The following is a 21578-nucleotide window of genomic DNA, read 5'->3' on the forward strand; positions in this document are numbered from 1 at the left end:
CAGCAGGCAGGTTTTTAAATCATTATGATTTTTAATTGCATAAAAAATCTTGTTGATTAATAGTTTGGTTTTGAAGCTGATAAAGTAACTGGGGTTTTGTACAAATTTGGTACAAAAGACTGTGTTTACTTTTCTATGTGTGGAACATTTCTGGCACTTACAATAGGAAATAGGAAGTTTTGCGGTTTTCACAACTTTTGTTAGAAACCCATGAGTCTACTGCATTGTGAATGATGAATGCAGATCTGCATTTTGGAAATGGCGTGCATATGGTAATGTCGGTATGTTGTCTTATAGAGGGTAACGAAGATCCTGTTAAAACACTGGAAGCTCTTAATCAGAGGGTGAAGCGCCAAGAGAACTTGCTACAAGGTTGTAAGGAGATTATTCGGTCACATAAGGAGCGCTGTGCCCAATTAACCAGCGAGAAAGAGGCACTTCAAGAACAGTTAGAAGAGAGGCTTCAGGAACTGGAAAAAATGAAGGTATGGAAAATGCTCTTATCTTTATGGATAACTATGAAAATATAATAATCCAGTATTTCCAAAATTTATTAATAGGGCAGACCATTAAACAAACGTTCCCTATACTTTTTTGGAGATAAAGGTGCAAAACCCACCTGGAATTAATACACTGAGCAATTACTCTAGAGTGGTGAAGTGAGGTATGAAACCTTACTGTATGAATAACCATCACAATGGTATCAGAAATACACAGTTTCAGGAAACAGGGGTGAGGAAAAGACTGTCTTAGCACAGAAGACTGAAGGTAAAATGAGAAAAGTAGAGTAGAGCTAATCTTTTCAGACATAGTGAAAGAGGCATTATGTTAATTATGTAAATTTACAGAAAAAACAGAAAGGCAGGGCAGTAGAGATCACAATACAGCGAACGTAAATGCACTTCCAAAGCTAATAAATTAGTATTTTGCTCAATTTTTCTTTAAAGATCATTAATGCTGAGTATGGAGAAAAAGTAAGGTGGCTGATTGTAATGGAAACCTTAAAATGTGCTAAATATAGCTGTACTTAACTTCAGTTACAGAGGTCAGATTCCCATCTCTGTCTTCATCTCTGAGCACTAGCCTGATTTGAAAAAGCTCCGAAAGACTTGGATATTTTAATGACCTTTTCTAGAACAAGGCTAGCAGTGGTCATTTATGTTGCATTGCTGAGATCCTCTTGTAAGCCAGTTTTAAGATGCAGGTAATAGAGCGGAAACCTTTAACATGTTTCTTGTTCTACTGTAGCAATTCAGACCTCCATGTGTGGAGTCTCTAACAAAGCCTTCAGATCTCTGAATTACCACAGAAGCCATAAGGCAGCCTGCCTCTGGGAGATGTAAAAGTAATTTAAAATTGCCCACTTTGATTTCCCTGGATTGTGTTCTGTGTTCTTCCTCCAAGGCATAGTGCAGGGTAAGAGTGAAAGCTAAGCTTTTTGTCAACCAACTTGTGGTTGGGATCTTTTTTTAGGACCTCCATATGGCTGAGAAGACTAAACTGATTACCCAGCTACGTGATGCAAAGAATTTGATTGAACAGCTAGAACAAGACAAGGTAAACAAAACTGTAGGTTTTGAGGAAGATTGTTTAAAACACAAAATATCTTGCTTCTTGGTATTAGAAGCTGGTTTTAGCAGTCTGAGGGTTTGGTCCATGCTTTAATAAAAAAATAATTTAGGTTACTTGAGAATTTTATTGTATATATACCATAAGGTGCATGTCAGTGAGATTATACTTAATACTGCAACATGATATTATTTGGGATGATGCAATTATACTGAATACAGTTCTTGATGCCAACTGTAAAACAAAGAAACCCCAAACACTAATGAAGATGAGCTACAATGAAATGAATTAAAAAATAACCAGTAAAGTAACTATTTTCAATAGAAAGTGAACAATTTCTCCGTTTTTAGCTCCTTAAAAGTTTTTTTAATCACAGTCTTGGTACCTGGAGTAACTTCTGGTGGTGTAATGAGCAACATGACTAACACCATATGTGTGTATTCTCAAAGGAGAAGTACACACTCTACAACACAGAATACACGTTTCAAAGGAAAGTGTCTGTACCAGAAGGAGGAAGGTTTTGGATGACCTGTTGTTGCTGGAGTTCTTTTCACCACTAGATAAGTTTTGGATACTCTTGAAAATAATCCCTATTCTTATCGTCTTTTTGTTAGCATTTTCTGTTTTCTGATGTACAAAAATACCATGATCTCTGGTCTCATAGTAACAGACCGTAGTTTATTCCTTACAAGGACTGTGTCCTGTATTGAAATTCTTTCAGCTATATGTTTTATTTATTTGCTAGCTTTTTATCACAAGGACCTTTTCCATAGGGCATGGTAATTGCAGAGACAAAGCGACAAATGCATGAGACATTGGAATTGAAGGAGGAGGAGGTAGCCCAACTGCGTGCTCGAATCAAACAAATAACTACAAAAGGCGAGGAATTAAAAGAACAGAAAGAAAAATCTGAAAGAGCTGGTAAGAAAATGCAGAGATTATTGGCTTTCATATTTATACATCAGAAACCTTCATGGTGGTCTTTTTCCACTATTTATTAGTTGTTATTTGCAATGGATATTAAGAGATCTATTCTACATATCACCCTTGCTACCATCATTACTAATTTCACTTCTGGACAGCAGAGTTTAGAGATGTTTTTGACTGGTTTATGTGTTACCAATAAAACTGGCGTTAGGAAGGAAACTGCCGAAAGGCAACTGTACATCCCTTTTTGTAGGAGAAAAGATTGTTGGAGTTTTTTCTGGTCTAACTTAAGAAGAGAAACTTGCAACTACCTATAAATTGTCATTATAATGCCACCAGTATTTTGCACAGAAAACATAGCAGTGAGTGTGTAAGAGTTTGTGAAGAAGTAAAAATAAGTATTATAACTATAATGAGCATTTTCTTTCAATTATTTTTATGGAAGCATTTATGATTTCTCTTAAGTGAAACAGTGGTGATGATTCCTTTTTCTTCAGGTTTGGAACAGAGTATTTATGTAACTGTTACATGGTATAGTTTGTTTTTTTTGAAAATTAGGTAAAATTTTGCTTGAAATGAAGTTAAACCATTGTTTTTTAAACAGTGAAATTGTTTTGTACTATATCAAAATTCTTTTAGAATAATATAATTGCTCTCATGGGCACATAAAGAAGCTCACTCTTTTGGCAGAAGCTTAGGTGTTACTTTGAATAAGATACTGTACATATTTTCTTTAAAAAGCAATGAGACTTTCAAACAATAGAGTTCATAGTGGTTTATTTTAAGTCTACATAGATTTAGATTAGAACTTGCAATTTTAAAGATTTAATTTGGATAGATCATTCTGTATTGCAGAGAAACAGCTGGAACATCCATCTTGTGAAAGTAACAAACATTTTGATTAGGTGCCTTCCTTTCTTACGCTTTCAAGGTTGCATGTGTCATTTTAGTTCTGAAAGTTCATACTTCTGAAGTCAGTCAATTCTGCTAAAGTTGTATTTTGTTTGGTACTGGGAGACTGGGAAGCTCTTCCTAATGATTAAAAAAAGAAGCTGAAGAATCTTTTAATACTTCTGTAGACACAAAGTTATTGTCATAGTTGTTTGCAGTAGTGTTTTTTGAGGCAGCAGAGACAATTATTAATTATGAATGTAGTATCTACACACACTGCTTAATACAGTAATTTCTTCAGGTTTGCTTGGCCAGAAGCTGAAATCGGGCCAGAGATGATGCTATAGACAACTGGAAAACTGTTTATTGTAATGAGAAATAATTTAATTTGAATGAATAATGTGTTGAGTACACTACACTTTTCTAGGGGGAGATTTGTGTGTTAAATGTGCTCTTTTTTAAACAAAAATCTTAAGTACTTTGGTAGTTTTTACAGTACATAAGTATCAACTTTACCTTTGCATTTATTTATTATAGTCCGTTAAGCATGCATATATAAGTGTTGGAACTCTCAGAAAATTAGTTAACATTGCTTTTAAGACAGACAGGATTGTAAGGTGTTGTTAATTAAATTTTTCTGTTACATCCTTGGCTTAATGCATTCCAAAAATGTGATCTACATTGGTAGTGTGGTTCAATACAGTTGAACTTAATTATTTGAGGAAACCACCTTGCATACTGGGCAAGCCTGAAATTGCTTTTAGGTCACAACCTTTGAGTTGTAATGGTTTTGTGAATTGGGCAATTTCATGTATTTGAGGTTAACATTTAAAGTTCTGGTTTTTGTATAGTTAATGTGAGGTGACTTTCACAGAACTACAGAATGGGTAAGGTTGGAGGGGACCACAGTTGTCGTCTCATCCAACCTCCCTGCTCATAGGGTCATCATAGGGTCATCATAGTGCACATGGCACAGAATTGCATCTAGACTGTTAAATTTTAGACATCTTTTTCTATATCATGGTTTAGTGAAGAACTGGTTTCATGGAATGAAGCAGAAATGTTAATTTCATTTATGTTATAGCAAAACAAGGAAAAGCATAATACACTTGAAATTTACTTTTGTAGTCTTGTATTGGAGGCTAAAAAGTGGTATAGTTTTCCATGTCATCTTGCTTAGTGTTACGTCTCTGGCATTTTTCTTTGTAAATCAGGACTTAAGTGAATTGCTCCAGAGTTTGATTTCATGTGAATGCACTTTTTTGTAATGAAATAGTGAAAATATATATATGCTTATTTTTTGTTTTGGTTTGTAAACTGTAACTTAGTCTCCCCAGTTGAAGTTTTGGGGCTTTTTTTGTAGTTAGAGGTACATTATGTTAAAATCTCACAGAGCATCTTGTTTTTGTGCATCCACACATGCCAATAAGTGAATCATGGTGCCTTTCCCAAGCCTTGTATGAACAGGACTGGGGTAAGGGCTGTGTTTTCTTACATTACACATTGGGTGTTTGAAGTGGGCTCTAAAAAGTAAATTCTGTGCTTCTCAGGCACTTCTACTTGAGGTAACTGCAACACTTTTTTTTTTTTTTACTTCAGTGAAGGTCTTTTTAGTATTTGTAAATTTCGCGGTAAACTTAAGTTTGTTTTTCCTGACATTACATAGCATACATCCTTAATAACTTCTCAGGATGCAAACTGATGTTTTTATATTCTGTGCAGTAAACAAAGTCTTTAGAAAGGAAGTCCTATTCTTTGTAGGCAGCATTTCTTTTGCAAGCTTAATTAACATATGCTTTGCAGCTTTCCTCAGTAAAAAAATAAAAGGCTTGGACTGTGCATTTAAAATCCTGCCTAGATGCACAAATCAGCTATAGGAAATGATTTCAAACTTTTTTTTCAAAATTTGGGCATGTTGCCTGCTCTCAGTCCTCAGAAATGGAACTTGCAATCCCTCCTTTGCCAGCCAGTCTGGTGCTTCTCAGTTTTTAGCTGTAGGAAGAGAAGCAGTGGGCAAAGAGAAAAGGTCTACATCACTGGGGCAGGAAGCGAGAAGGCTTTGCAGCACACATGGGTGTTACTCTGGCGGGGAGGGGCAAGGCGAAGGGAACCGAGATTGATACTTTGGGGTGGCATAGATAAAGTAGTCAACTCTCCAGCACACGTTTTATAAAAATCAGGTTGGCAACCTTGCACTTCATAAACTCTGCTCAGGCTCAGATTTCCAGCTTGTCTGTCTTTATCACATGAGTAGGGTTTTGCAAGACTCACCTGAGACTCTGTTGGTGTGCTTGTTTCTGTTTCTCATTTGCTAATGTGCCTTCATGAGACTTCATTCAACTAATACTTGGTTGAAAGGCCTTCCCTGAGCAAAGTTTTGCAGGCTGGAGAAGAACACAGAGGCAATGACTTCACTCTCTGCAGTCAGAGTAGATGTATTTGAACAAAACCACAGTTTATTGCAGGCTGTTATACATGGTAGAATTAAAATCTCTCACATATTAAAAATAACAGTGACCACATTCTGTCTACTTGATGATAGTGTAGCTGTCTGCTCGTTTGAAACTTGGTTGTGTCCAGCTACACTAGAATTAACTACTTTGAATGAAAGTACTCTGTTTTGTTTAAGGGCTGAATATGCCTGAGATGCATATAATTTAACTTTCAGAGAGCTAAGTGTATTTCCGTGAAGTGTTGCTTCTTTGTGCTTTCATACCCTCTTGGCTTTTTAACCATCAGCTTTTGTCTAGTTTTTGTATTAGCATCCTGCTTGTGATTATGATGATGCAGCTTTTGTACTGCTTGTTGCTCAGCAATTTCGTATCAGCAGTCAATCTGAGAACCTGGATCTTCTCTTTGGCTGATCTGTGGGCTATGACAAATGTATTCTCTTTCCTTTTGCAGAAATAACAAGTTTCTCAAATGAAAATAAAGTACACAATGCTCAGAGCAAGTAGCAGAATATGTGTATGGAAAAGTGAAATAACTTAATGTTCTACTTACAGGCTTTAGTTTCAAGCTATGATTTGGTAAGGTCCAAAGGGTGGAGGTTTTTTGATTTGGTTTTTTTGTTTGCTTTTTTGGGGGCTTTTTTCTTTTTTTTTTTTGAAAAAAGATATCTATCATGCTGTAATGCTGAAGGATTTGGCCAGTTTTGCTTTGTCTTCTTTTGTTAGGACTGAGAGGAGTGTCAGGGAAGTTAGTACCATTCTGCAAGCACAGTTCTGCAGGCTTTATTCATAATCAAGTTGTGCCCAGTACGTCAAGGGGGCAGAACTTGAGTCCTCCAGATTGCAGGTGGCAAATGCCTTGATGGGGCTGTGAAGAGCTGTGCACAATAAGGAGCTATAAGCCTTGTGCATTCTTGTATTATATTTTAGACTATTTTTCTGTTTGAAGTAATCTCAAGTGGTCTTAGGTTTTTGTAATAGTTTTAGCATTTAAGCAGAACCAGGAGTGAAAAAATTGATACAGTGGTGTGCTTTGGTATTGCCAGAATCAATAACAGCCCCATTTTGCCTTAAAACATGATTGTTGCTGTGAGTAGCCAGAAAAAGGCTGCCTCAGAAAACAGGAGAAAATTCTGGAAAAGGTCAGAATTTCGGTGAATCCAGTTTTATGGAACTAAGTTGCTTGAAAACATATTTGCAGCATTGCCTCAAAAGTATAGACTGTTGTTAAAACCTTCATGTTTTAATGTCATCAAAAGATGTGGAATGGAAATTATTATTGATTTCTCAAACACATGCCTGAATGTTATTAAAGATAATTTCAAAAAAACATAGAGCAATAATTGCTATGAATGCCTACTAACTAATGGTGAATCTAAGAAACTAGAAATGTGTGTTTCTATTATGATTTTCTTTTGGGGATAGAACTTAGTAGAAGAAAGCTTAGCATACTCGATAGCACTTAAAAATTATTTTGTTTTGTTTCCTCCCAAAATAAAATACATGTAGTCCATGTAGAATAATCCATGTAGAATAATCTACTTGTAAGGAGTTGTGCTCTAATAAATTACAGTCTTGATATTGGCATTGTGATTTTGAACTTTAAAGAGGTGTTTTGCCAAGATTCTGTTATGCAAAGTGTTAACCATATAGTACTGTTCTGAGACCGATTTTTTCTAATATGAAGCAAGGGTTTTCCACATTCATGATCCATTCAAGAAAAGAGATTTCCCTAATAATGATTGAACTCTAGTCTTGTGTAATTCCATATAGATTCTGACATCAGTTGTAGTGAGTTTTAGGGGTATTAAATAAAAAAATGAGCACACAATGCAGGAATTTATTTGCTTTCTTTTTATATCCAAATTATCCGCGGTGAAGTGAACAAAGTGGGTTAGACTACTTCTCCTTAGATGAGATGAAGCTGTGGATTATTGCTTTCATTTTGTAAACTGTGTTTCAGTGGATTTTTGCATCCTATGCAAGAGTAAATAATTTGAACACTGCAGTTTGAGTGTTCTTTTGAAACAACTTATTGTTATTCAGATTTTCTGGGAGCAAATATTAACTTTTTTACATTTTATTTGTGAAGTTTAGAAGCACAGAACAGTCTCCTTAACACTCAACTACTACACTGTAGTAGTGTGCATTAAATGTAAATAGTGAAATAATGAAATTAGCAAAGCCACCTCTGTGGACTCTATGAAACACACAGTTTAAAGAAAAGATTCTCTAGGTTTTACAGTTTGGAATTACTCCCAGGTAAATAAAGTGCCTGGTATTATACGTCAGTGTTCTTTCAGGAGAAACTCTTCATGACTCACCAATAACTGACTTGCATAGTTGTCATTCTTGATTTATGTTTCTGTCTGCGTGTTTTAGTGGAAGATCAACTTGTAAATTGCTTTTTCTTTGTGCAGCTGTTTTCCACTTCTTCGAAGTTACTCAGCAGGTATAGGTAGGAGTGTTATAGTTCATTCATTAATTTGGTTTACGTATTTTGTAGTGATTTTAGGCAAAGAAATAGAAGCTACAGGATGTATTGGAAAAAAACACATCTATTTGCCAGTTCTCTTTCCTTTCTAGATAATAAACATATGAATTCTTGATGGATTCTTAGTTCATTCTTCTCTTCTTGTGAAATTCTATCAAAATACATGGATATTTCTCAATTATCATATATTTTTCTTTTCTTGGCAGCTTTTGAAGAGCTTGAGAAGGCTCTAAGTATTGCCCAGCAGACAGAGGAAGCCCGGAAAAAACTGCAGACAGAAATGGATGAAAAAATTAAAGCAGTGGAAAAGGCAAGTGAAGAAGAGAGAGTAAATCTTCAACGGGAATTAACCAGAGTGAAACAAGAGGTGGTTGAGATTATGAAGGTAAAAGCTTTATTGAAGTTGTAAAACTATAAAAAAACTATAAAAAAACCTATAAAAACTATAGTTGTAAAATACATCAGTATGGCAGAACTCTGTTATAAAGCTTTTACTATTTAAGAAAATCTATAAAAATTATTTTCTGTGATTAATGACTTACTCAATGGAAAATAGAAAACTCCTCATAGATTTTTTTTCCCTCCAGCAATTTACATCAGTTCATTAGTGGCATGTAAAAATAAATAGTATTACTCTTTGCTTCACAGTATTTAATACAATTATTTATTAGAAGTACACTTCAGACTTTAAACAGAGTCAAGAAGAAGAGATTAATGGCAGTAAGCTCACATATCTCCACCAGGATCTTGTGTTTTAATTACTTGTAGCTTTTAATCATTATCCTAGCGGAGCATGTGTAAATGTTTAAGAACTTGTTGCCAAGTTGTTTGCTGGTTAAAAGTTTCTGTAATTTGCTTCATAGGGTGTATTGAGGTAGGAATTGCTGGAGTACTTCACTTTTGCTTTGCAAAGCTGTAAATTTGAACACCTTTAAATTAAGGTTGTTTGTCGCTGTTGAGCCGCTAGCAGAGAAAAAGACCCGAGTTCTCAGTGTGACAAGAAAGAAGAAATTTATTATTTTGATTTCAATATATATAGACTTTTCAGAGGTCACCCAGATTGGTCAGTCAGAAACCTCCCCCTAGGCCTGATTGGCCAGGCCTGAACTGTCCAAATCTCGAGACACTGTTTCAAAACATCCAAACTTTATCTTTGTTTATAAAACACAGAAGGGTGTTCTCACAGGAAAGACCTGTGCTAGCCACAGTTGTTGTGTTGACATTTATAATAGTATTAATTTTTCTAAAAGAATGTGCTGATGCTTTAGGGGGATGACTGACATGCTTTACATTATTCTTAAATAAAGCAGGTATGTAGGTTGTAGATAACCACTTGAGTAAAGTATCACCACTTGACTTCCTGGCTCATGGAATAACAAGAATACTGGGAAAGTGACAAAAAAGTTCTTTGATCAATGTATTATCACATTTGAACTGGAAACACTAAATTTGCCATGGTAGAAGAGTCTTTAGAAAATCTGGTGTTTCCTTTAGTACAACTATGAAAGACTTGAGAAGGAAGATGGAGAACTTCAAGCTTGAAAATAAGAACTGTCAGGACTTAATATAAAGCACTCCAAGTGATCATTACTTATTCAAAGAGAGCAAAGAGATGGTTCTGGTTTCTTCTCTCAGTTGCACTACTTTCTGATTAAGACAAAATACACAGTTTTTTGTAACTTAATATTTTGAAATGAGTTTTTTCTGACTTTAATTCACAGAAGTCTTCAGAGGAACAAGTTGCTGAACTAGAAAAAATCCATAAAAGAGAACTGGCTACCAAAGATCAGGAGCTAAATGAGAGATTACAGGCACAAGAAAAGGTGTTCCAGGAGAAGATGAAGGCAGCTCTTGTAAGTAAATCTAAAATGCACAGAAAGACATTTCTCTAAGTGTGAGTTGTGATTAGAAGTCCTTGTTTGACACTGTTCCACAGTGAGAGTCCTTCTGTGCTCAAGGATAGGAGTTCTCTCCAAAAGTCAAACAGCTCAGAGACTTCAGCTGCATGAAAAGAAAGCAGCTGCAATGATCCAGACCAAATGATGATAATTTGTCCTTGTGGAAAATATTTATTTTTTTAAATTTTTTTAGACATGCTTTTTTAATATTTTCCTATGGATCATTGGCAATCAGCCCCAGCAACTAGAGTAAAAAGTACAAAAAAAGATCCTGTTTGAAACATGTTGGTGTAGTTATGCCTGGTTGTGTTATATGAACAGGGTTAACTATTCATAGTGTTTGACCTCAGAAAAAGAATTTTCTTTGAGATGAGACTGGGAAGAATTGTTGGAATTCTTTGCACTTTTTCATGAGCTGTAATCCACTACAGATAATCATGTAATTTTGTCTAAATAGTAGATATATATGTCACATATACATATAGCATGTACATATACGTATACATATACATATACATGTTTTTTTATATATATAAATATATATATATATAGTGGATTATTTTTGTGCCACTCTATGACGGATAGGGACTAGGACTAAGGGACTTCAACAGTCCTGCCCTGACTATATTTTTCTACCTGTTTCACTGGTTGTTTCCTTAATTGTAAGAAACAGAAGCTTAAAAATATATTAGCAGTGGAATCAAGGGAGAGCAGACATTTATTCCTCTGAGATGTTATTGTCAGTTCATAGTGGTAAACAAACCAAAATGAAAAGCTTGATTGCATTATGTTTTTCATGCAAAGACAAAAAATTTCCAAGAAAAAAAATAGAAGTGATTTATTACAATTATGTTTTCACAGATGAAATGCAAACTCCATGTCTTTGTGTAGAAAATGAAGGTGATTAGTGTATGACTCCTATTAACTGGCTTGAAAATATCCTATCATAATGTTCTTGAAGGTGTGATGACTATATTTGTAGTTTATTGTTTAGTTGTACTTTTTCATGCAGGAAAAAAATCTGAGTGAGTGCTTAAAAGCCCTTAAAGAGCAAGAGCAGCAAGAATCCTTAGCCTTAGAAGAATTAGAGCTGCAGAAGAAAGCCATACAGTCTGAGTGTGACAAGAAAGTTCAGAAGATGCGTCAAGAAGTAGAGACTTCTAAAACTGTGAGTAAAGATTCCAAAAGACTAAACATTTACATGTAGTCCTTTCACTATGTGTTGAACTGTGACAAGTTTATAAATGGTGATTTGTTGTGATTGGATCTTGTGGGATTAAAGTGAAAAAAGTTTAACGTATTGCCACGTGAATCTGCAGCCCCTAGATTTTTATAAGATTAGGTGGCAAAATATAGAAATATATTCACTTTATAGAATAGTGTGGCTTATGAATTTGTATCCATCTACGTAATTTTTAGGTCTGTTATACAGATGAGTTAAATTTCAGGCTTTTAAGTTTCTGGCTACTGCTACATTACACTCACGAGGATACTTTAGTAAGTGTTACAAACGTGTATTTGAAATTGCTTAAAAAAATCAGCAGCAAGGGTGTCAGTAAAAACCAGACTTAATATTAAGCAACCGGACAACAAAGTTCATTGGCAAGATTCACTCTACTACTTACAGGACAGGTAAGGCACACTAAGGAAAAACAACAACAAAACCAAACAAAATCCAGGCAATCAAACAGAAATTATCCAAGAACTGTGGGGGGTGAGTATATGTGTGTGTGTGTGTGTGTGTGTGTGTGTGTGTGTGTTTAGGTGCCTGGGACAAAAGGACAGTGAGAGCAAAATTGAAAGGAGTTTTACAGCAGTCAAACTTAACAGTACTTGAACTTAAATTATACCTTAAACCTAAGAATTTAATGAAGGAATAACACTTAACTTATACCTAACTCAAGTTATAACTTAACCTCAACAATTTAACAGAGGAATAACACTTAACAGCATTTAACCTAACTTACGAATTGAACTTAGCAACTTTGCAAAGAACAACACTTAGCAACATTAGACTTAACTTATAACTTACTACTTAACCTTACTTGCAGGTCTAACTTACTTAGATATCTAAGGTACTTAAACATCTAAGAAAGCAGCATTTCTCCCAGCTTTTCTATAGCATATGCACACGCACATGCCCACGGACATTAAGAGTCAGTGCAAGCAAGGAACCTATGAAAAATTCCCCTCAAAAGTAAGTGAAATACTCACCTCAAATGCCTTTGCATCTCCCCAATGGGTGAAGGGTTGAGCCTCGAGGAGTGAGGATATTGGCCCAGGATTCATCATTGTTTATTGATCCTGTGAGTACAAAACACTTGGGAGTTCACTAGCTCTGAGAGGTGTCCCACTCAGAGGGAGCTTGCTGGTTGCATTCCGCTGCAGTCCAGGAGACCTCAAAGGGTCTCATGTTGGCCTGTTGTTCATAGGGTTGCAAGAGAGCAAGCTTTAGTCATAAAAATGTTTCATCCTGGCCACAGCTTGGGTTGGCACTTTCTTTGAAAGTGTGAGAACAGGAATGTTATGCCATTCAGGCAAGAAAAATAGTTTCCAAGGCTGTTCCCAAGGCAAACAGAAGCTTGTTGGCAGTGGTTCCTGGGAGTAGACAGTGTTTCTGATAAGCTCGGGAAGAGCTGAGCCCAGGTGCTGTTTTTACAAGGCTGAGGCCTAATGAGCATTTCTCAGATCACAGTGCAGCCTGAAAGGGAGGGGGGAATGCACCAGCACGGTAAGTAAGAGATATGCTTAAATTTTTGAAGTGTCCGTTTGCTTTATGTAAGATTGTATTATCTGCTAATGCAAGTTTGTACATTATTCCACCACTCCAAGATGTTAGTTCGGAAGTTTTGTCTAAAGCATTTAAGCTTTACAACAGCATTTCCATGGGAGGTATAATTATGATAAACCCGTAGACAGGTACAAAACTCCTTAATGCTACTAATCTAATCTAATGTAGATTCCCTATATATGTCATCCTATATGTTAGTACTTTAGTTTAAGAACAAAGTGCAGATGGTATCTCTCATAAATACCACATGACTTATTTTATTTGAATTAGTCACTGCATTGAAATAGAAAGTATTTTATTAAATAACTAGCTCTCCATAATGGAAGCAAGGTGAGAACAAACTAGATGAATGAAAGGCTTACAGAAAAAGTTGATATTCACTAAAAATAATGGAGTATGTGTCTTGCAGTTACATGAACCTGGTAAGATTTTTAAAAGTTTAATCAAATTATTACCTTTGAATATTTTTATTCTTTTAAAACTTTATTCTAACAGAGGATCCTTGAACTGGAAAGCTCTCTTGCAAAGTATTTGCAAGATGATGGAAAGCAGTCAGAGGAATTAAGTACTCTCATAGAGTCTGAAAAAAAGCAGCACAGAAAGGAAATCAGTGACATGGTTGAATTACACAATAAAGAATTGGAGAATTTGAAACAGCAGCAAGAAAAGCTTTGGACAGAAAAACTTGAAATTTTAAAGCAGCAACAAATAACTGAAATAGAAAAAATAAGAGAGAAACAGCAACAAGAGATACATAACATTTTGAAAGAGAAAGAAACAGTTTTCTGTGCACACATAGAAGAGATGAATGAAAAAACATTAGAAAAACTTGATGTGAAACAAACAGAATTAGAAGCACTGTCTTCTGAGCTATCAGAAGCACTAAAAATACGTCATAACTTAGAACAAGAGCTCTCAGAATTGAATAGTAAAGTGTGTGAAGCAAAGCAAGAATTGGAAGGAAAGTTGGAAGAAGAGAGGAAACATCACAATGAAGTGATTGAAACAATGTTAAAAGAGCATGAAATGTCTATTCAAGGTGTTGAGAAGGTACTCAAAGAGGAACTCAACAAGGTCAAGCAGTCACTGGAGGAGAAAGACAGACATTTGGAGGAGTTAAAAGCACATGAAAGGAAACTTAAAGAATCTGTAGAAAGATCTGAAGCTGAACTTGTCCAAGTGTCTGCAAAGCTAGAGGAGCAAAGCAGTGAAAATACAAGGAAAGTAATCTCTCTAACACAGCAATATGAATGTCAACTAAAGGATTTACAAAGAAAGGCTGATGGGACAAAGAGAAGTCTGTCTGAGAAGGAAAATGAAATTGAGCACATGAAGAAGTTACAGAACAAGCAAGTGGAAGAACTTAAACAGAAACTGTTAGCTGCAAAGGAGAGAATTACAGCTTTACAAGGAGAGTATGAAAGTAAACTGAAATGTCAGGAGAAGAAACTGGAGGAAATGAAACAAAAATCAAAAGATATGGAGGAAGCTTTCAAAAATAAACTTGCTGAGCAGGAAGCTAAACTAAAAAAAGAGCTTGAGAACAAGCAGTTGAAGTTCAGTCAGAAAGAGAGTGAATTCATTACTAGAATTTTGGAAATGGCACATGCCAGCTCATCTGGAATCAATGATGCCATGTCAAAACTGGAATCTAATCAGAAAGAGCAACTAGACAGTCTTGCTGAGGATCACAGGAAGAAATTGGAAGAAGTAATCCAAAGTTGGGAAAAAAAACTTAATCAGCAGATTGAAGAGCTCAAGCAAAAACATGATATGGAACTGCAGGAGAAAGAGCAGGAAGTTGGAGACCTGAAACGGAAGCTTTCCACCTTCAGTGCTGAAAAGGAGGACTCCAGAACAGAAATAACCCAACTGAAGGAAGCACAAATGAAAAGGGAGGAGTGCCTGAAGGAATTGCAAGAACAGCTAAGGCAGTCAGTGGCTGAGGTGAATGCTTTGTCAGGTAAGGAAACTGACCTGAAAACACAGTTGAAAAAATTGGAAAGTGATCTTAAACAGTCCCTGAAAGAGCAGAAAGGACTTCAGGAACAGCTCAGTAAACAGAAAGCAGTTGAAGAGAAGGACAAAGCCACAATTATTGAGCTGGCCGATACACTGAGAACTCTTGAAGAGAAACTCCAAACAGTGCAATCTTCTCAGTATAAAGATCATGAAAATTATGGGAAAAAAATTGAGGCAATTCGGCTAAAGGAAACTGAGTTTAAAAAGTTGCCAGGAGAACTTACAGCCCAGTTAGATGCTTGGAAGAACGCTGAAGCTTCATTACAAACTAAAGGCAATGAATTAATTGAAAAATGTAGTGAAAAAATTGGCATAGTAATATGTAAAATTGCAGACTGTGAGCACCAAACTGCAAAAGTTAAAGAAGCAATATTAATCAAAACAGGTAAGATAACTGAACTAGAAGCTCAACTTAGAGAAATAACAGAGCATCATTCTGCTGCTACTACTTCTTTGCAAAAGTCATTGCAAGAGCTGCAAGAGAAGGACAATTTAATTATGTCCATGAGAGCTGACATTGAAGGACTAATAACAGAAAAGGAACAATTGCAAAAAGAGGGAGGGCATCAGCAGCAAGCAGCATCGGAGAAGGAAACTTGCATAACACAGCTGAGGAAGGAGTTATCTGAAAATATCAATGCTGTCACATCAATGAGGGAAGAACTCCAGGAAAAACAATCTGAAGTGTCTGCTCTCAACAAAACAGTTAATGACCTTAATGTTAGACTTGAAAGCACAGTAAGTTTAACAGAGAAGGAAGCAGCCATGTCTCTGTTAAGCAAGCAACATCAAGAGGATCATTTGCAGTTGTTAAATCAAGTAGAAGAGTTATCATCCAGAGTTCAGATGCTGAGTCAAGAAAAAGCATCAGCTCTTGATCAGGTAGATCACTGCACAGCCCAGCTGTCAGAGTGGAAGATGAAAGCACAAACCAGGTTTACAGAAAATCATAATACTATCAAAGAGCTGCAGAGCAAACTTGAGTTAAGCAATACTAAAGCAAATAAAAAAGATGAAGAGCTAAATAAACTGAAGGAACAGCTGGCTAAACAAAGTAAGAATCTTGATAGTTTAAAAAGGGAATTGGAACAAAAGCAAAACAGGAAGGAAAAGGAAGAAAGTGAATTAACCTCAAAGTTAAAAAAACAAGCAGCAAAAATTGCTGAACTAGAAAAACACATTGCTGAGAAAACTTTAGAAAATGATTCTTTGGTGGAGGAACTTAAAAAGTGTAATGAACAAAAAGACACAGAGAAAGAAGAGATAGTTTGGCAGCTCCATCAGGCAGAGAAGGTGGCTTTTGAAAAGGAAAATAGATTTAAGGAGGCTGAAGAAAAAGTGCTTAATCTTGAGAAGCAAATAGGTTCACTGAAAGCTGATTTTGAAGCAAAAGCGAAGGAATTTGATCAAATGAAGTCAGTGATACTTAAAAGGAAAGAAGAGGAACTGAAAGAATTAGAGGAGAGACTGAATGCAGAGAACAGCACTAAGCTGGCTGATCTGAAGAAGAAGGCAGAGCAAAAAATAGGTTCTATTAGAAAGCAATTACTGTCTCAGATGGAAGAGAAGGAACAGCAATTTAAGCAAGATAGAGAGGATCAGTTAAGAGAGTTGGAGCAGAAAGTGCAGGAGAGAGAAGCCAAAATTGAGTCCTTAGAAGAAAAAATTAAGTCAACAAAAGATTCCACAGAATTAGAGAAGGAAATGCTTGAAAAAGTAGAGAGTGTAAAACTTGCTGTAGAACAAGAAAAAAAAAACTTGCTTGAGAGTGTAGAACAGACATACAAAGAGAAAATGCAGGTGTTACAGAAGTGCTTAACTGAAAAAGATGCATTATTACAGAAGTATGAGAAGCAACAACGTGAGAGTAATGACTCTCATCTAGAACTGCAAAACAAACAGAAAGAACTCCTTAAAAAACTAGACTGTGTTAAGAAGAGCCACCAGGAAGAGCAGGTTAGGACCAAAAGTCTCAGGAAAGAACTTGAGGAGCAAAGCAAAAAATATTTATTGTTAGCGGATGAGCATGCCTGTTGTGGTGATGTTTTAGCAAGCAGTAGGGAAGAACTGAAGGTTAGAGAACAAAACCATCTTGATATGGAGAATATGATTGGAGATTTCCAGAAAAAATTGCAGGAAAAGGAGGCAGGCAGGCAGTCTTTAGAACAGAAGATAAAAGAGTTAGAAAATAATATAGTGAAGAAAAATGAGGTACATAAGACTGAGATGGAAGATACGAATTTAAGATATGAAGAAAAGCTAAAATGTCTACAGCAACTGTTGGATGAAAAAAATGACAGTCTTAAAGCTTTTGAGGAAAATGCTGAAGAAAAGGCTAGATCTGTTTTGGAGCTGCAGAAGTTACTAGGTGATATGCAGAACCAGCAGAAAGACTTACAGACCAAACTGGAAGAGACTGAAAGGGAGAAACAGAAACTACGCAAAGAGGTGAATAATCTTCAAAAAGGCATACGTACTCTGCGAAAGGAGCATCAGCAAGAGCTTGACATAGTAAAGAAGGAGTCCTTAGAAGAAATGGAGCAGAAAATGAGGTAAATTCTTTGTTCCTGTTTGTGTTACCATTTCTGTATTTTATCTCTAGCCACTAAAACCTCAAGAATACTTTTCTAAAGCTCAGTCTGTAACAAAGAAATAATGACTGGTATTTTTCTGAAATTTCTCTAAATAGACTTAGAGAAACAGAAAGAAAAGGGGTTTGGCTTTTGGCAGAGTAATACTGCTTCTGTACTGTTTCAGTGATGGTCATTTTCAACATTTCCAAAGCATAAAATACAATTCTATTTTTGTCAATCAGGAAACAAAGTGTATTAAAACTTAGTGCTGAGAGCTTCGTGTTCAGATGATAGCAATAATTATTCATATGTAAAGCACAAAATTGTGGTGTAATGCTCAGCACTCTTAATAATTTCTCAAGGAATTCTAAAAATTCCCTAAAAATTCTGCTTTTTATGGCACATTCTTTTCTTCCAGTTCTTCAACTTCTTCAGTAAAAACTCCATATCATTTGAAAGGGTTCAGTTCTGGGTTGCTTTTTAACAAAATGCGTATGCCTACCAGGTGAATTAGATAGGACAGGGAGAAAAATCCTCCCTGAATGTCACAGAATTCATATAATTCAGAACTCTCCCATTCTAAAATAGTTTTGGAGAAATTCCCACATCTCTTGCCTTGCTAAACTGTTTTTGCATACTCTTTAAATGTTTTATTTCCTCACTGCGTGTTTCTGACATCTTTGTACAGATGTGAACAAGAAGACATTGAGTTGAAGCACAACTCCACCTTAAAGCAGTTAATAAGAGAATTCAATACTCAGCTGGCTCAAAAAGAAAGAGAATTGGAAACAGCAGTAAAAGAGACGATCAGTGAGTGAAAAACTGATATAGCCGTAATCAATAAAATAGTCAGAAAACCAAATCTTTGGTTATTGTTGTGTTGGGGAAGGGATTTTTGGGACTGTGATAAACATGTTTTATGAATGTCTAGAGGACATGGTAAGATCTTCTCTTGCTTAGAAAATAAGATAAATATTAATTGTAGTACAGTTAGGAAAATGCGTATGTGGCTGTCCTTGCAGGATGGATCTTTGATCTAGCACTCTTTACATCTACCATGGCAAGAGTTACTCATGATAGCCATAGGTACCTACCTTTTTGTCGTACATATAAAAGAAAAAAAAAAGAGTAAAATTTTGAATGTGAAAGTGCATTGGTAAGTTTCCATTGCAATGCTATTTTGTATTCAAAAGTAGTACAAATTTTAACATTCTGTTGCTGAATATATGGCACCTGGAGAGTGCCTTTTAGAGAAACTTTGATTCATCTGATAATCAGAATTGCATTTTCTTAGCTGCACCTTGCAGATTTCATTTGCTAACTGCAAGGAGGTACCAGCCAGATAAGATGTGTGATTGCAATATCATGTGGTTATAACTAGAGTACAGCGTATTTTGGCTTCTCTGTATGTCTTTTGCCGTCGTAGTGTAAATTGGAGATTAGAGAAGTAAGAAAAAGATGTATTTTGATTCCACAGCTACTAGAAGTACATCTACAGGTGAGGAGTTCCTGAAGATTTGCAAAAGTTCCAATCACATCTCTAGATAGAAAAGGAGATAGAATTAGTTGGTAAATATTGGTTGTCATCTTGTAGAGACAAGTTCCAGTATCAGGTAGAAAAAATTGCTCCAGGTACCAAACTGCAGACAACTAATTTCGTACATGTTAGAATCAAGTGACATAATAGTAACTGACAACATGGAAAAATGAAGTTTCCTGGCAAGTCTTTGTTATTGTTACTTTTAAGCATTTTTTAATACTGTAATGACATTTTAAAAAAACATACATTTTTTAATATTGCCTAACTTTTTTTTATAGGTAAAGCCCAAGAGGTAGAAAATGAATTGATAGAAAATCATCACATTGAGACAACGCAGTTGCATAAAAAAATTATTGAAAAAGATGAAGATCTAAAAAGAACTGTGAAAAAATATGAAGAAATCCTTGAGGTATCTTTTTGAAAAGTGATATGACTACATAAATTTCAAAATAACTCTTTTTTGATAGCATATCTAGACAGAAAAACTGTTGCCCTTTCTAGTAAAGATCTTACTGTTTGAATTACGGTTGATATGTCTGGTGACCCATCTTGCAGTTAAAATGTTTGTTTCTGTGGTTTATGGGCATGAAAGAACATCAGAAATTAAGCCTAATTCTGATCAGTCAATAAAAATTATATGATAAAGTGTATGTCCTTGAGCAGCTTGGGTACCAGACTGGAATGAGAAAACTGAGTGACATTTAAGCTTTTACTAGAGTTGTGGTGGTGGTGGTGTATTGTTTTTCTGTAAGGATTTAAATATAGTGTTTATGGGGCAGTCTCACTCTCTATATCCTTTCTCTGATGCCCGCTTAGACTGGTGCCATAGGCCTTAAAGTAAGGTTCTGTTCTATGTAGGGTGCAGTCTGTTTGCATAGTTTTTATGCTAGTAAAGAGTACTTTTTTTGCTTGTAATGAACAGTTTTTCTGCGTGATATTTGCAGATAGACATAATTTTCCTCTAGTAGCATTTCAAACAGAAGTGAGCAGCCAATTTCAGTTTAAGGACACTTCACCAAGGATGCCTCCTATTTTAGCCAAGTAAATTGTCCCTGTCCCACCTGTATGGCTTGAAAAGATTAAATGGTTTTCAGTGCTAGCCTATACATCATGTTGGAATGCAGGCTTTAACTTTGTTAATCTTAGTCCTGTTTGCAGAAATAATGTAATAAAAGAGACCGTCCCATGAATAGAGCCAACAGTAATAAAATGTAAGTGGGCTGTTTATGATCAGCTACCAGTCCAAGGATCTATGTACTTAACATGAGTGTTTCATACTAAACATTTCAAACATGTAAGCAGGCTGGTATGTTTCACTCTGATTTTTGAATTTCTAGCAAGTTAAATAGTGTTAGCAGAGTTTTACATTTAGAGTCCCCTCCTTTTGTTTCCTAATTTAGAAAAATTGCTTGATATAAAAAAAAAAATCAAAGTTGTTTTTGTGGGGTTGTATGGGGTTTTTTTGGTTTTGTGAGGGTTTTTTGTTTGTTGGTTGGTTTGGGGTTTTTGTTTTGTTTTGTAGGGCATCTTTTTGTAATGTAGGTCTAAATTCTGCATTTCTGGGGAATTTAAATTTCTCTTACCTCAGTGTGCAGTGTGTTGCCATTCAGCTCCTTACTTTATAGGCCCAGATAGGTACATAATTTGAAGTCATGTGGGTGTAATTCCTCTCTGTTTTCTGCTACTTTCAGTCCATTTTTAATGTCAGAAAAATGCATGTTGTAGTCCTTGTATGTTCTTGAAGGTTTAAGCTAATTTGACTTCTGTACAATTGGAGGACATGAACACTGTCATTTATTGCATCTCATTGATGATGACAATGACAGTTACCTGGAACTGCAATAAACTGTAGTTTGATATTTTAAATTACAGAATACATCTTTCTTTTATAGGTATATATGTGCTCATTTTGTTTCTGTTATTTTAGGGAATTTTAAAAAAATTGGGACTTTTGGGATTTTTTTTCCTTTTCTCCTGAAAGAAGTATTGCAAGCATCTCTATAGTTGAGAAATATTTATATTAAATTGAATATATGTCATATTCATTAACATCTCTGATAGAAATAGGAACATATGCATCAGCAGATTAAGCCTAAAGTTACCAGTTATTACCCCACTTATACTTGGCTCATGATAGGTTTAAGAAATTTCACATCATGCAGAGAAGTTTGTGTCAAATGATAAGAAGTTGAAGCAAAAATAAAGCCAATGCAAAAAGGAATCTTGCTCATATAACTTTGTAGCTCTTTGTTGCATTTTAAATGTGGTTGATGCTAAAAATTGTCTAACTTGATTTGAGTATTTATTCTTGAAGACAAGCAGTAATCATTCAGCCTGTTAAACTTCACATGATTTACTTGTGAAATGCTCCACTTTTGCTTTATGTGTTGTTTTCTTTCTTGAAAATTTTTATCACATAAGAT

At 35.5% G+C, this 21578-nt stretch overlaps 1 protein-coding gene across 15 annotated transcripts in view; it reads left to right on the forward strand.

The window, feature by feature from the left end:
- The window catches only part of GOLGA4 (golgin A4), an 82062-nt gene that overhangs the window by 36130 nt on the left and 24354 nt on the right, over nucleotides 1-21578 (forward strand). For 8 of the 15 annotated variants that reach the window (XM_085051643.1, XM_085051646.1, XM_085051644.1 and 5 more), the window contains 9 exons: nucleotides 298-485; nucleotides 1474-1557; nucleotides 2343-2490; nucleotides 8538-8716; nucleotides 10053-10184; nucleotides 11224-11397; nucleotides 13516-17594; nucleotides 18304-18425; nucleotides 19434-19564. In XM_085051643.1, the coding sequence (XP_084907769.1) occupies nucleotides 298-485; nucleotides 1474-1557; nucleotides 2343-2490; nucleotides 8538-8716; nucleotides 10053-10184; nucleotides 11224-11397; nucleotides 13516-17594; nucleotides 18304-18425; nucleotides 19434-19564 (5237 nt within the window). The remainder of the gene's footprint in view (nucleotides 1-297; nucleotides 486-1473; nucleotides 1558-2342; nucleotides 2491-8537; nucleotides 8717-10052; nucleotides 10185-11223; nucleotides 11398-13515; nucleotides 17595-18303; nucleotides 18426-19433; nucleotides 19565-21578) is intronic. The other 7 variants (XM_085051645.1, XM_085051657.1, XM_085051658.1 and 4 more) reach the window with 3 other exon arrangements.

This window comes from Lichenostomus cassidix, chromosome 2 (genome assembly GCF_008360975.1).
Source record: "Lichenostomus cassidix isolate B80296 chromosome 2, HeHo_3.0, whole genome shotgun sequence".
Taxonomy (NCBI): Eukaryota; Metazoa; Chordata; class Aves; order Passeriformes; family Meliphagidae; genus Lichenostomus; species Lichenostomus cassidix.